This window comes from Rhododendron vialii, chromosome 4a (assembly GCF_030253575.1).
Source record: "Rhododendron vialii isolate Sample 1 chromosome 4a, ASM3025357v1".
Classification (NCBI taxonomy): Eukaryota; Viridiplantae; Streptophyta; class Magnoliopsida; order Ericales; family Ericaceae; genus Rhododendron; species Rhododendron vialii.
Genome location: NC_080560.1, coordinates 30,649,812 through 30,663,468, shown reverse-complemented (window position 1 = coordinate 30,663,468; position 13,657 = coordinate 30,649,812). Strand labels below are relative to the sequence as shown.

At 36.9% G+C, this 13,657-nt stretch overlaps 1 protein-coding gene across 2 annotated transcripts; it reads right to left on the bottom strand.

Annotated features, from left to right (window-relative positions):
* Nucleotides 1-3,845: 3,845 nt before the first annotated feature.
* Nucleotides 3,846-10,674, bottom strand: LOC131324750 (auxin response factor 18-like). 2 transcript variants are annotated; one of them, XM_058356853.1, is made up of 5 exons: nucleotides 9,631-9,768; nucleotides 8,683-9,003; nucleotides 7,278-8,484; nucleotides 4,779-5,665; nucleotides 3,846-4,262 (listed from the first exon to the last, which is right to left on the bottom strand). In XM_058356853.1, exons 3-5 carry the CDS (start codon nucleotides 8,394-8,396, stop codon nucleotides 4,139-4,141), a joined length of 2,130 nt encoding a protein of 709 aa, XP_058212836.1. In that variant the 5' UTR covers nucleotides 8,397-8,484; nucleotides 8,683-9,003; nucleotides 9,631-9,768; the 3' UTR covers nucleotides 3,846-4,138. The 2 variants fall into 2 exon arrangements, with proteins under 2 accessions (XP_058212836.1, XP_058212835.1); XM_058356852.1 differs by having other exon boundaries at nucleotides 8,683-10,674.
* Nucleotides 10,675-13,657: the final 2,983 nt, after the last annotated feature.

The following is a 13,657-nucleotide window of genomic DNA, read 5'->3' as shown; positions in this document are numbered from 1 at the left end:
TTAAATATTAATAACAGAGATATAAACACAGAGAGAGAGAGAGAGAGAGAGAGAGAGAGAGAGAGAGAGAGAAATAAATTACATAAGTAAACTTTTTGGAAGAAAATGAGTGGTATACGTTTTCTCAAGGAAAAAGCACTATAAGAGCATCCACATTGTAATAAGTAAATAGGCGTTGATAAACAAATTTAACAACAATACTAAAAAAATACCACATATTGTAATAAGCAAAGTTACAAGTATTTTAGCAAATAACCTAATTTCATTCATTCTATAACCAAACTTAACAACTTTTACCAATAACCAAACTCAAAATCAAAAACACCCCACATTGGAATCATCTCATCAAGACAAATAATTTGGTGTGGTCAGGTGTCTGATTGGAATTCGTTTGCGATTAAACAAATGTGCATTGTGTATTGTGGGATTTTTTTTTTGTTAGGGATGCAAAAATAACTAATATGGAAGTAGAGGTTGTTAAATTTGATTATGGATTAAATGGATAATTAAATGCAGACATGGCATATTTTGATTATTGATTTTGATTATTACCATTGCGGATGCTCTAAGAATTTTAACAAAAGAAGATAATTGGGATGTGTGCAAGGGCCGGGCCCCTTCTTGCACCCCTAGGACCGCCCCTGCATAAGACATGTTTGTTTAGGCATATCTCATAGGAAGAAACAATGCCATGTATTGTGGGATGTAGCTAGGAACTGAAAACAAAGAAGAAATATTGCAAATAAAAACAATTAAAATGCTTTTGGAAATAGGTATTAAATGTGTTCTCGATCTCTTTCTCTCTTCCTGCATTTGTGCTCTTGACCACTGGTCGTTGACTCTCTCTTTGGCTTCTCCGCTCCTTAATGTATGCATTGCAAAAGAAACCCTATATTGATAAGTGATCTGTAGCCCACCTCCACATGCACAGCAGCAGCACGGCTACTTAATGAAAGAAATCCAAAATAGTGTTATATATAGGATTGTTTGGGATCCTATATTTTTTTCGGTCAAACGGAAATTCATTTGGGATCCTATCTACCTACTAATTAAAGAGCATGATCAATTTTCACTTACGTATTTGAGTAAGGCAAATTGCTTATGCGTGTAAAAGTTGAAATAAGAAATCTTGTTTGGGGTTAACCGGGCGTACTCGTTCAGTGTAACAATGAAACTACATGGTGCTACAAGCTAGCACAAAATACGGATATGAAAACGTAAGGCATTACGTGATTTGTAAACATCTATTGTTATGAGGTTGAAAAATACTGTATTTATCTTCAAAGTAATTAATGATATGTGGGTTTAAATTCAATATTTGTTTTTACTTTTTTCTCCATAGAATATATCCCGAAATTATATCTATCCACCAATATTTGATTAACGTAATTTGTGTCATGCTTGATGATCTTGACAAATTCTAAACAATAAACGATTTCGATCAGCTAGTTGGAGGTCCGAAAAACTGCTTGAACTCTACCCTCGGAATCCATTTGAAACACCAGAGAGGAGACAGATCTTTAAAAAAAAAAAAATTGACAAAATCCAAAAGTTTGATGAAAACCAAGTGAAGTAATAATCTCGTAAATTTCAAGTGCCCACGGTTTACGTGGTCAAAAGAGAAAACCCATGAAACAGCCCGATCGTCAAAACGCCGTAATACAAGCATGACGCATCCGCACGTGAACCCCCCCAATTTATTAACGTTATTTGACTTTCACCTTCACCAATGTAGGGTCTCTCACTCTCACGAGTGCATGACATAGACACCCCGCATGTGTCAAACGGGTCAAGCTAGCATGGCACAACACATTTAAACGTAGCACAGCACGGCATGGGTATGATTTTTGACGGGCCCGACACCGTTTTAGCTGGACACAGACACGGCACGGTTTTAGCCGGGCACGAAAAGGCATGGAAAAACAAATACTAATTCCAATTTTATTATATAAATTAACTCGCTATGTTATTAATAAGGTAAAAATAAATTGACTCGCAATGTGCCTAACATAAGGTAAAAATAGTAAACAAGGCATTCGTAATTTCACTAAAATAAGCACAGCACGGGCCCGGGCACTGGAATGTATGCTTTTTGAAAAGATTTTTTTTTGGACGAAAATCGGTTGGCGATGTACCAGCACGGACACGGCACGGCACGGCACGACACGACACGAATAAGTAAATGGACCGGCACGGCACGACACGATTGGAAAACGGCAAATACTATGAGTGAGTTTTTTCTATTGACTAAACGGACTACAGATCTTGTTTTTACGAATTTTTGGGTAATTTATTCTACTCATTTATACGAATTAAAATATCATTTAGTGAAGACAACTTAACTATTTTCATAAATCTGAAGACAAAAAATTTAACGAAAACTCACCCCAACATAGTAACATCCTATCGTCCGGGAAAAAAAAAAAAGTACTTAAAAAATTGCTAGCCAGCTAATTGCTGATGTTGCCTTTGCGTAAACTCCTCTTGACTTTATCTTTGCTGCTGTTCTCTCTGTGTCGCTGTCTCTGTTGTCTGGGCCTGGGTGCAGAAAGCAAGGATTATTATACTAATTTAGTATTATGTTCACAAATCCCAATTAGGTAAAGTTTGATTCTTTAATCAGTAGTAATTAAATCACTCCCAAACTTGCGGCATTAGGCATTGGACAATGTCTGATGACTTTTTTTTTCCCACCTAGGCTTTGTCTGACCAGTGCGTGTGACTTCTTTGCCTTTTACTTAATTAATAATAATACTAACCTCCGAGATCAATTTTCTATGATTAATATAGAGTATTAGTTTATATTTAAGTTTGGGTCTGTCTTCGACTTGGGATTTGAGATCTGTCAAATATGATATAAGACATCGCATTACCTATTTGATCGCCCAACTGTCACTGTTCATGATCTTTTTGACAGATTTTAAAGTAAGCGTGATTAATTAGTCAACTTTAAGCCCTTAATTTTATAAACACTATTATTAGTCTGTTGATTCGACCTTTTAATCACCTTATTTAGTTGTGCACGCAACATAGACCTAACTCCTAGAAATAAACACTAGAAATCAAAAACAGAAAAGGAAGAAAGTCGGTAGCCAACATAAATTCTGGCCCCATTTTCCCTTACATTTTTATCTAGTATTTTTAAGTTTTCGCAATCCTTTATTTAGCTTTCATCATTATTTTTGAGATTAATCATTTGTCTCAACTAGGAAATAAGAAAAGTATAAAATTTTAGACCAATGTTGAAAAAAAGATCATATAATATACTACACTCTAGACAATAAAAACAGCTGCTTGGTATTCTTTTCATCTTTAGTGAACATTTTTTTGTTGTTGGTCATAATCTTTGCTTTTTTGACTCTCCTCGTCAAGCCGGATGATTAAATCAAAATAATATAACACGAATTTAACGAAAGCTTAGAAAATACAAACAAAAATACTAGACGAAATTGTATGCAAATTCACAATCATTCACGACACTGGAGCAGAATTAACATTTTTCATTGTGCTAGCTAAGGAATTGTATGCAAATTTCGTACATAAAAACTTCAGTATTATCTGTTTGGTGCACGAATTAAGGGTCCAACTCCATGTTTAGGCAATGTTTGGAACATACAGTTATCAGTAATGAAATAAATAAAACAATAAGTAAACACTAAAGAAAAAAATTAACATCTTCACACTTGACTGTCTTCTTATCTTTTCTATTACCCTTTACAATCCCCCTTACTAAGTACATGATCCAAACAGAGTCTGAAAAAAATGACAGAAAATGCAATGATGAAAGCTAGCTCATCCAATTCCAAAGCCAAAGCCAAATGCAAACTACTCTGTACACCCAGAAAGACAAGTCAAAGACACAAGGCTTTATTTCCCCTAATTCACAATCTAAACTATACAAGCACATGGAAAACCAAAATGTATCTCTGTCAATTACCATCAGACATTAAAAAATCTCACCCTTGTAGAAAACAAGCACATTATGGTTAATCAAATTGCTTTCTTACAAGGCAACCCATTATCAAAAGCCTAAAATCACAGACACAATCCTACAAAAAAAATTGTAGCAAGTCTGAACAAAACTACACCTATTACCAACAAAACTTGAAGATCAGATAGTTAGCACGGGACATTGCATTCAGTCATCAAGTTGTACAGTTGATAATCCATGTCCTTTTATTTTGTCTTTTCTTTCCATCTCTACATTGTCGCCACTTGAATCCATTTGAATTGTCAATCTTTTTGCTGTCTTGATAAAATCACTGCCATGTCAATGAGAAAAGCACATCAGATTCGTTATTATGTTTTTGCTCGGCGAAATTCAATAGTGTTACTTATAGTTGGTGACGTTTGAATACCGGTCAAATGCATGACAGTACTGTTATTATGTTATAGGCTGAGTACGGACAAAAGTTCATTTCCGTCCAAAATATTCCACCTTAGGGAACAAACTTGAGTAGTAAGTGATTCCTAAATACCTACCCAAGCTGAAATCACATTACCAAAATATGCAGGATTTTAATTCACACCCCCTCCCATGGTAATCCACCATTCCAACTAATTTGTTTGAAGAAGACAATGATAGATTCTATTAAATTTTCAACTTCTTGTTCTTTTGAATTATTCCTCTCATAGAATCCAAAGGGGCAACCTGATTATTTGGTACTTGAATTCCAGTAATGAGATTTTGATTCCCATTATAAATAATGGTCATCCAAAAATAGCCTTAGTTTAATAGACTAAAACAAAAATTAACACAGAAGCTACTGCATCCTTACCTGAACAGTTCGTCTCCAATCTGCTTGACAGAACCGGTCAAATCTCGATAGAGCACATGGTTAAGAATCTCTGAACTTTCAATGCCAAACATGTTTGCTAGCTTTTTGTACAATTCGTCATAAGACCCAAGCACGGAAAGATCAAGAGTACGGCCCACGTCTTCTGATTCCATGAAAACCTTGCAATGACCAATTTCCAAGACGGAATCTGTGTCTGGATGGTTATATCTACACGAGTTCACCGGTAGATGAAAAGCAGCAGCAGAACCGTTAGAAATATTTTCCATCTTATCACCAATCCCTTCTGATGAAATATTTCCATTTTGAACTGGGGAACCTGTCTGCCTAGAGCAACTCAAAGAGATCTGCTGTTCAGTGAGTATCGGTTGACCAAAAAGAACCAATTGGTTTCCTTTTCGATTTTCTGGTTTCTTTGAAGTTTGGTTAGAAATTCCCATTGTTAGTAAACAAGAAACATCATCATTGCTATTTGGTTTGTAGGTGATAGGGGGATTCAAAGGTCTATTGTGGACGGAAACATTATCAAACCGTGGGAAGGTGGTTGGAAAAAAGCCTGACTGAAGTTTATTGAGGTGCAGATCTGATAAAGATAACCCATATGGAGCATGCCTGGCTCCCTGCATGCCAGCAGGAGCATTGTCGGGAAGACAATTGAAGGGGCTGGTGGGCCCAAGGAGGTTGCTGGAAAATGTTGGCATTGGAATTTGTCCGTCGAAAGGAAAATCAGGGTGGTGTGGTAGTCTCATCTTCTTTCGCGGAGGTGAGAAAGGAGAAATATGGATGGTGGGCATGTTTGAGACCAATTCCACTAGCCATGGGCTTATGTGTTTCACATTTTGAAGTAAATCTGGCTCATCCCACGTCACCTGCAAAATATAGGAACAAATGACATGAAAAAATGGATTTTATCAACAGTCTTAGAACCATTTAAAGGAGGTATCACATAGAGTTATACACAAAGTCATAAATTGCTTAATAAACAATGACTCTGAACGCAACTTCATGTAAAGAAATATGACCAATAAATTCTCAATTATCAATCCAGAATGCAGTAATTGCCTCATGTGGGAGAATCATGTCCATCTTGGTCAGTTCCTTACGGTGACATAAAAAATTCACATATGCCACCAAAAGTGTGAAGAGGTGGGAAAAAGCTACAAGAATCTGAAATCTCCATGGAATAACCAAAAACAAGATAATATTCTTACAACATTATAACATTAAGAATATTACACAAAAAAACATACAGCTAATGCCATGAAAACATAATTAATACAAATAACAAATAACAATCAGCAGAAGTCCTCTCTGAACACCAATCAGTGTTTTCAAATCAGAATACATATAGTGTATAATTTTTTCAATTGTATAGATTGTATCGGGATACATATCACATACCATAAGATATGTTTGTTGGGAGAGTGTGAGTTTTTATTATTTAGTTGGTCAAGATTTTTGGAAAAGTGAGAATACTAAAGACAGGAGTGGGGATGGAGAATATTTGTGTTACACTTGGTTCAAACTTTTTTTGACTTGGTACAAAATGGCTAGAACTCATTCCTATTTATACTACTCCATACAAAGATATTTTCATACAAGATAAATTTTGAAGAAATTCTAGAAATGCACATGTCTAGATATTTTACAAGTATATTCTAGAGCTTCTAGAGCTAGATAGATACTTTTGAGTTTCTATAAACTAGATATTTATATCTTCTTCAATAATATCTTCCATCTTTAGGTTTTGTCAATTGGAACTTTGTCAATTGAACGTGTTTAAACTTAACTTTCTTGTGCCAAAATACTAAATTTAGTTTATGCTTCAACAACGTTAATCATAATTAAATATAAACATAGTTTGTTGGCTTTATTAGGTGTCTCTACTTTAGAAATTCTAGAATATCCTTGTGAAAAATCTAGAGTTTTTTGTGAGAATTAGTCACATGTGCAATTCTAGAGTTACCTCAAAGTTTATCTGTTATGAAAAAATATCTTTATCCTAGAGTCTTCCATGGAGTAGTAGTAAAATTAGAGATGCGTTCTAACCATTTTGTACCAAGCCTTCTCCACTCTTGTCTGTAGTATTCTCCCTCTTCCACAAATCATGTCCAAGTAAACAATAGAAACTCCTATTCTTCTAACAAACGTACCTTAAGATACGCAATACGTATTCCAATACAATCTATACAATTGAAAAAACAATACACGATAAGTATTCCGATTTGAAAGCGTTCAACACTTATAAATAGAAATAACTTCTATTTCTTTTGGTCAACCTAAATAGAACCTTTTTAAACAAACTACCGAATACATGAAAATACAAACAGTATAGACCAATAACATTGTGTATTATCCATTTTTTGCAGAAAGAAAAAAGTTCAAAGATTCAAACCTAGTAATATGGAGCCAATTTTTTTTTCTTAGCCATCACATTTTCTATCAAAAAAATGTGCAAAGTCAGGAATATTTGTTTTGTACCTGGAGAAGTCTCCAAGGCGAATCAGGCCAGCGAATGGGATCAGCAACCTGAACAGTAGAAATAGTTCCCATAAACCAACTTATCCGCGAAGAATCCTCAGTTTCAAATGGCATCTTGAACCTCATCCCCGAACACCACCTATTCTGCAATGCAGCCTTCACAAGTGACGCTTTCACACAGAACTCTGGAGTACTAGCTCGAGGGTAATAAATAACCTCAAATGGCTGTCCATTGAAAGCCAAGGTCGCAGCTTCAATAACTGATTCAGGCCTCACTTTCTCCCTTCTCGTAGAGCTTCCACTACCACTAGAATTCCCACCATCACCATTTCTCATCAACTTACTCTCATCGTCCCTTAAAAATGCCGAAAACCCTCCATATGGAATAACACAATTCCCACCGGCGGGATTCCACCCGGAAGACGATTCAGGCCCACCTCCAATTCCCCTCTTTGCCCTCCGGATCCCAACACAAAGATCCCCAGTTTCCGCTCTTAAGAACACGATAGAATCCCCTGCAACTAACTTCTTTTGGTTCACAAAAGTACTCCACCCGGTAGTCAAAAGATGGCGCCTTGGGGTTCCGCGATAAATATGACGGAATTTCCAAGTTTCTCCATGAACATCCTTGGCTAGGATGGTCTGAACTGGAGGATCGGCAGAGTAGTCCAACCGCGGAAAGATCGTCTCAGCACAATAACGAGGGACCGAAAACCCTCCACCATTATTAGCATCCGATTGTGTTAATGTCTTTGCGAACGAAGAGGGTTTCTCTTGTGAATCAAGTTCATTAATTCCCCCAATCCCATCATCTTCGAAATCAACCTCACTACTTTTAAGGGGATCTAACCTAATTTTGGCATAAACTTCATCCGTTTCAGGATCGGCCATGAACTTAACAGCAGAAATTCTACAGGCAATATAAGAAGGAATTCTCGGACAATTTCTGAAATCGACAGTTCCAAATGAATGCTCGGCATGCCCCTGGGGGAAATAGAACACCTTGGAATTCACAGATGGCATTTGCACCATGCTGCCGGCACAGGCATGCCATAATTGGGAATCTAAGCATTTCTCAGTATCTTTCATCTTATCTTTCGAATCGATAAACGTAATCATCGAACTCAAAGACTGTGTGTGTGACTAATCAAACAAGTTCATGGAAAACCCCTTTCTTCTTTACATGCTGTATCTTCCAAAAGGAATTCTGTAAGCAAATAAATCAAAACTTTTAGACTCAATATCATCGCTCATGGTCAATTACTCTAACAAAAGAGAACAAGTCAAAAGCAGTAAAATGAATTAACTTCTTAAGCTTAAACAAAGACAGGCACCATACCAATACAAAACATGCAGAAAAGAATTGCTATAAAAATATAAAATGAAATGAAATTCTTGATCTAACCTTTCTCTCTATCAGAATTGTGCCGGGGATTGGAGTGTTTGCTACAGGGGCTTCATCTCAATACTCGAAATAGGATACGAATCTCAACAGCTTGGCTTCTAGAAATATCTTTACCGGCGATTTACCGAAAAACAAGAACCGGTATCAGATTCAACGGAAATTCATCATTGCACCCAGAAAGCTTTATTTCTTCAATTTCACAGATTTCAATTCTCTGGGAATCATAGATAATCGGTGCCACAAAAGCCTTAATTATCGGGGAGGAGAGCGGTATTGACTCGTTTCAATAGCAAAATTACGCTTCACATCGAACTCAATCAACTGTAAATCATGGAAAATTAAACGGTTCAATTCCCCCGAGTTTCAACAAGATCTATGCTTGACGAATTGCACCAAGAAAATACAGAGCGTAATATCTTCTCTCTCTCTCTCCTCTCTCTACAGAAATATCAGTAACCAACTACACACACGAAACCTCCGCTCTCTCTCTCTCTCTCTCTCTCTCTCTCTCTCTCTCTCTCTCTCTCTCTCTCTCTCCTCGTCAAAATCCCACCGAGAAACAAAACATCAGTCTAAAACCCTTAGATGAACACACACACTCACACAAAAAGGAAATACTCTCTCTCTCTCTCTCTCTCTCTCTCTCTCTCTCACATCACTTCAACGGAGAAACAGCAACCGACAGACCATAAAAAAAGGCCAGACAGCGCCTATCCCCTTTGCTTGCACCAAAATTAAAAACAGATGCTCCACCCTGCATTTATTCCATCAATGCTCCACTCTTTGGATCACTACAAAAAACACATGTACGTATCCATCCATATATATCTGCTAATATATAAAAATATGTATATGTATGTATAAAGTTGGTTTTCGGTGGTTTTAGCTTTCTTTCTGTGTCTGTATGTAGACGTATTTTTTCGTATGCGTAATACCGCTGTCTCTCACCTTTTTCTTCGGATCTGAGGAAGCTCTGCTCTGCTGTGGTTTCAGAAGCCAACAGAAACAACAAAGATCTCAAAGCAAGCAATCCAATTTTTTATTCACTAAATTAGTAATAGTAATAGTAATAGTAGTATTTTGTTGTTTATTAAACTATGCATTTATTCATTCTCCTTCTTTAATCGCCCGGATTATTAATTAATTAATTAGACTGGGATATTTAGTACTACTAGTAGTTTATTACTAATAGTTTAATGATGTATCGCGAGATATTGGGAAGACCGGAAGAGATAACGAAAAGCAAGGGAGTTGTTAACTGGAAAAGTTTTTGACTGTGGTTCATATTTAATTTTTTTATACTCCGTACTAACAAGTTGACTGCACCATCTTACCTTATTTCGATTAATTTTGGGAACCATAAATTTATAGTCCACTATCATATGCCCCACTTGAGGCTGGTGCTCCATATGGAGTCACCGAACGAGTTGGTAGCACTTAAGAAGTTTCGAGTATGAGACATTAAGAGGAAACAAACTCTTAAGTTACATGTCTTGCCTACTCGACCAACCGATTGGGGTTATCTATCGTTAATTTTTAGTGTACTAAAATTTCTCCAGAAATCCTATAGGTACCGACAGTTTCCGTAGGGAAATCATACCGACGGTCGTGCCAGGCCGTCTCCGACTACCAGATGGCTGATCCAAGCTGTCCAAAAAATTTTTAAAAAAAAATGAGGGAGCCTACGCAAGAATCAACGGCATCTGATGTGTTTAGGGTACTTGATCTAAACACCCTATTTTTCGTGTATATATGTATATACATGTATATACGAAAAAATGAAATGTTTAGATCGAGCACTTAAACACGTCGGATGCCATTGATTCTCGCGTTAGCCCACTCGGTTTTTTTTTTTTTAGAATTTTTGGATGGCTCGGATCAGCTGTCTGGTGGCCGGAGAGGGCCCCGCGCAGCCGTCGGTGCATTTTTGGTTTGGTACCCATCGGTACCAGTAGCAGGACTCAAATTTCTCAAAGTGTAAAAATCAAAAAATAAAAAGAGTACAAATTTAAAGTAATTTTTTGGAAAAAAAATATTAACAAATTATAAACATTATTTTTGCAAAACTATATATTAATATATTGAGTATGTAAAGTTAAACGACCTCTAAGCAGGACCCTAAAATGTTGGCTCAATGGAGTGAACTAGTCATTTTGGATTTTTGGTGAGTTTACTTTGACTCGTGGCCTCATGGGCTTCCTTCCTATTAAAGGGAGAGATTTTTCAATGCAGAGCGAGTATATCCTACGTGGTACCTGCTCGGCGAATCCGAGCCGTTCAATATACTTTTGGATGACTCGGATTGAAACACTCTCTTTCCTTTCACTCTAACACTTTTTCTCTCTCTAAATCTGAACCGTTCAAATACGGAATGGACGGCTTAGATGCGCGAGCGGGCATCACGTGGTACCCGCTCGGCATTGAATTTTTTTTCTATTAAAGGGCTTGCAACTGGAAGAATTACTAACATTTACCTAATTCGTAGTAAAATGGCATGGATGGAGTATTTTTTCCAATTTAACAACTTTATTCTTAGGTGGTGTTCCACTCAGGTAAAAGGACTTTTTGAAGGTTTTGCCCTTATTTTAAAAAAATTGCGTTCGTTAATTTTGTGCCAAATTTTTGTGAATTATTGATTTGTCTCGATGGATTGGAAAAGTAAAAAAAAAAATTAGTTTTACCCAAATAGTTTGACTTTTTTTGGCTGAATAGTGGATATTTCCCAAAATATTTGGGTAAAAGTAAAAAAATTTCTACTTTTCCGAGACGAATCAATAATCCACAAAAGTTTGGCTCAAAATTAACAAGTGCGAAAAGAATTTAAATAAGGACAAAAAAACCTATAATAGGTTTTGTATGGAGTTTGGCGCACTTGATAGTTTACTATTGGATTAAACTACCACATGTCATTTAGAGATTTAATTCATCAATTTGTTAAAAATATCTATGACACAAACTAAAAGAACCAAAATTGAATTTTAAATACCTTCTTATGAAAATTTTCTTTTGAAAATTTTCTTTCTTAATTGGCTCATGTTGAGCGCAAATCCTGACTCTGCACGTGTTTGAACTCCTATGAAACTTATGTTAAATACTTTGATGTTATATTGAAAAAAAGCAATTAATTCTATTTGAATAATTGAGATAAACGAAAACTAGCACAACTTAGGAAAATAACATCGTACGATTTAATTTAACAATGAATTCCAAAATCAAACACAATCTATACCAAATTGAGTCTCGATGACTAGTGTTTTACTTTAAATACAAACAATTAAATGATTGTTGTTATCGAACCGCCTTTCGAGCCCTGACTTGCTCTTTAGCCACAATGCTTCATCTTGTTTTGAATTGGAAGGTTCTCCTTGTACCACCATATGGGCCTTAATAAGCCACCATCTAATTGTTTCCTGTCTTCTTACCAGAGAGTTCCTCCAACTTGGAGGCAATTTTTCAATGACAGCAACAACATGAAAAGATTCGCTTAGAATTATGCATTCGGCATGAATGCCTTTCAGAATCAATTGGCTCTCTTGAACTTGACCGATCACTGTTTTGGAGTCAATCATCGAATGGCCTCAAGAAAGTTGTTGACGACGAATTTCTTTGTACTGACATCTTCTGTTTTGTACTTCTTGTCCAAAAAAATCCCAAAGTTCTTTAGCTGTTAGGATTGGACTATGGATGTTATACAATGAACCGTTGAGGATATAGTTCCGACCAAGGAAATGAAATCGGCATGCTTCCAAGCATCATCCGCAACAACATTTTGAACATCAGTTGTGTTTTCCGTACTTTAAAAAAAAAAAACTTCTGTAAGAAACCCTTGCCAAGTTTATATACACCCACTAATGAAACCTGAGGCATTTACAATTGTGGGTTTCTTGGCTAAAGTCTAGCAGAAAATACACTCACAGACACAGTTGAGTATAGAGTGGGTTTGGGTTTTGAATGAGGATTGCATCCTTCGACGAAATCCAATACATGAATAAAGCAGCAATGTTCCAAAGATTTAACAGGTGAGAAACCTCTGTTGTTGCAATGTGATCTCTGAGGGGAACGTTCGGGCCAGGGATAGTATCTTGAACTCAAACAGCCTTCAAAACAGAACCAACCAATGTCGAAGCTGCAATACAGCCTCCTTGCGTACGTTACATTGTTCCTTGTGGATGCAAGGACAAACATGGCTCACACCAAGTATGTTCTGGAGTACGTGTGCCATGTTCTGCTAGAAATGCAGAGGTTTATCATTTGTATTTATGTTCCTTGTTCATGATATGCATGAATTCTATCTTCTTTACATTCTGTTAATATTCTGGCAAGTCGGACACAAGCTGCCCGACGCGACATATACCTTGCGCACGACACATTTGTGTTACGTACGACAGAAGGCTCTGTAACAGTTTTGGTTTCCTGTTATAATTCGGGATTGCTGTACTGGTATCCTTAATTTTGTTTTGCATTGTTTTGTTATGATGCATGCTACGTGTTTACTGTTTTCGGTCCCCTTTGCATTTTCCCCTCCCCGAGAAGTGGAGCTAATATGAAATAAATTCGATACCCAGGAGTGATAAATAGAGACCAATCGTAAGGTTATGCGGGGTGGGAGCCTAACACCTTCCCACTCTGTAGCTTAGCTCTAGAGCCCAAAATCTCTAGTTATGAAGGACCGGAAGTCACATACTACTATTTAGCTGTGCAACAGCCGATTTCTTGGGTAAAGCCTAAAACCCAAGTGGCGACACCAAGAAAATAAAATATGCGGGCAAAGGATAGATGGGAACTGACGGAAAAGAGGAGCCACCAGCCACGCCAACCGGGGTCGAGGTGGAGGTGGACGCCCCACACCTATTAATTCCCCTTTGTTTGGCACAATCTCTACTTCTGCTTGAACCTGTGGGCCGGACGCAGCTTTAAAAAAGCGGAAACTGATCGAAAGTTAGAGAAATCAGCTCCCATTTTCGTACGTGCTTTT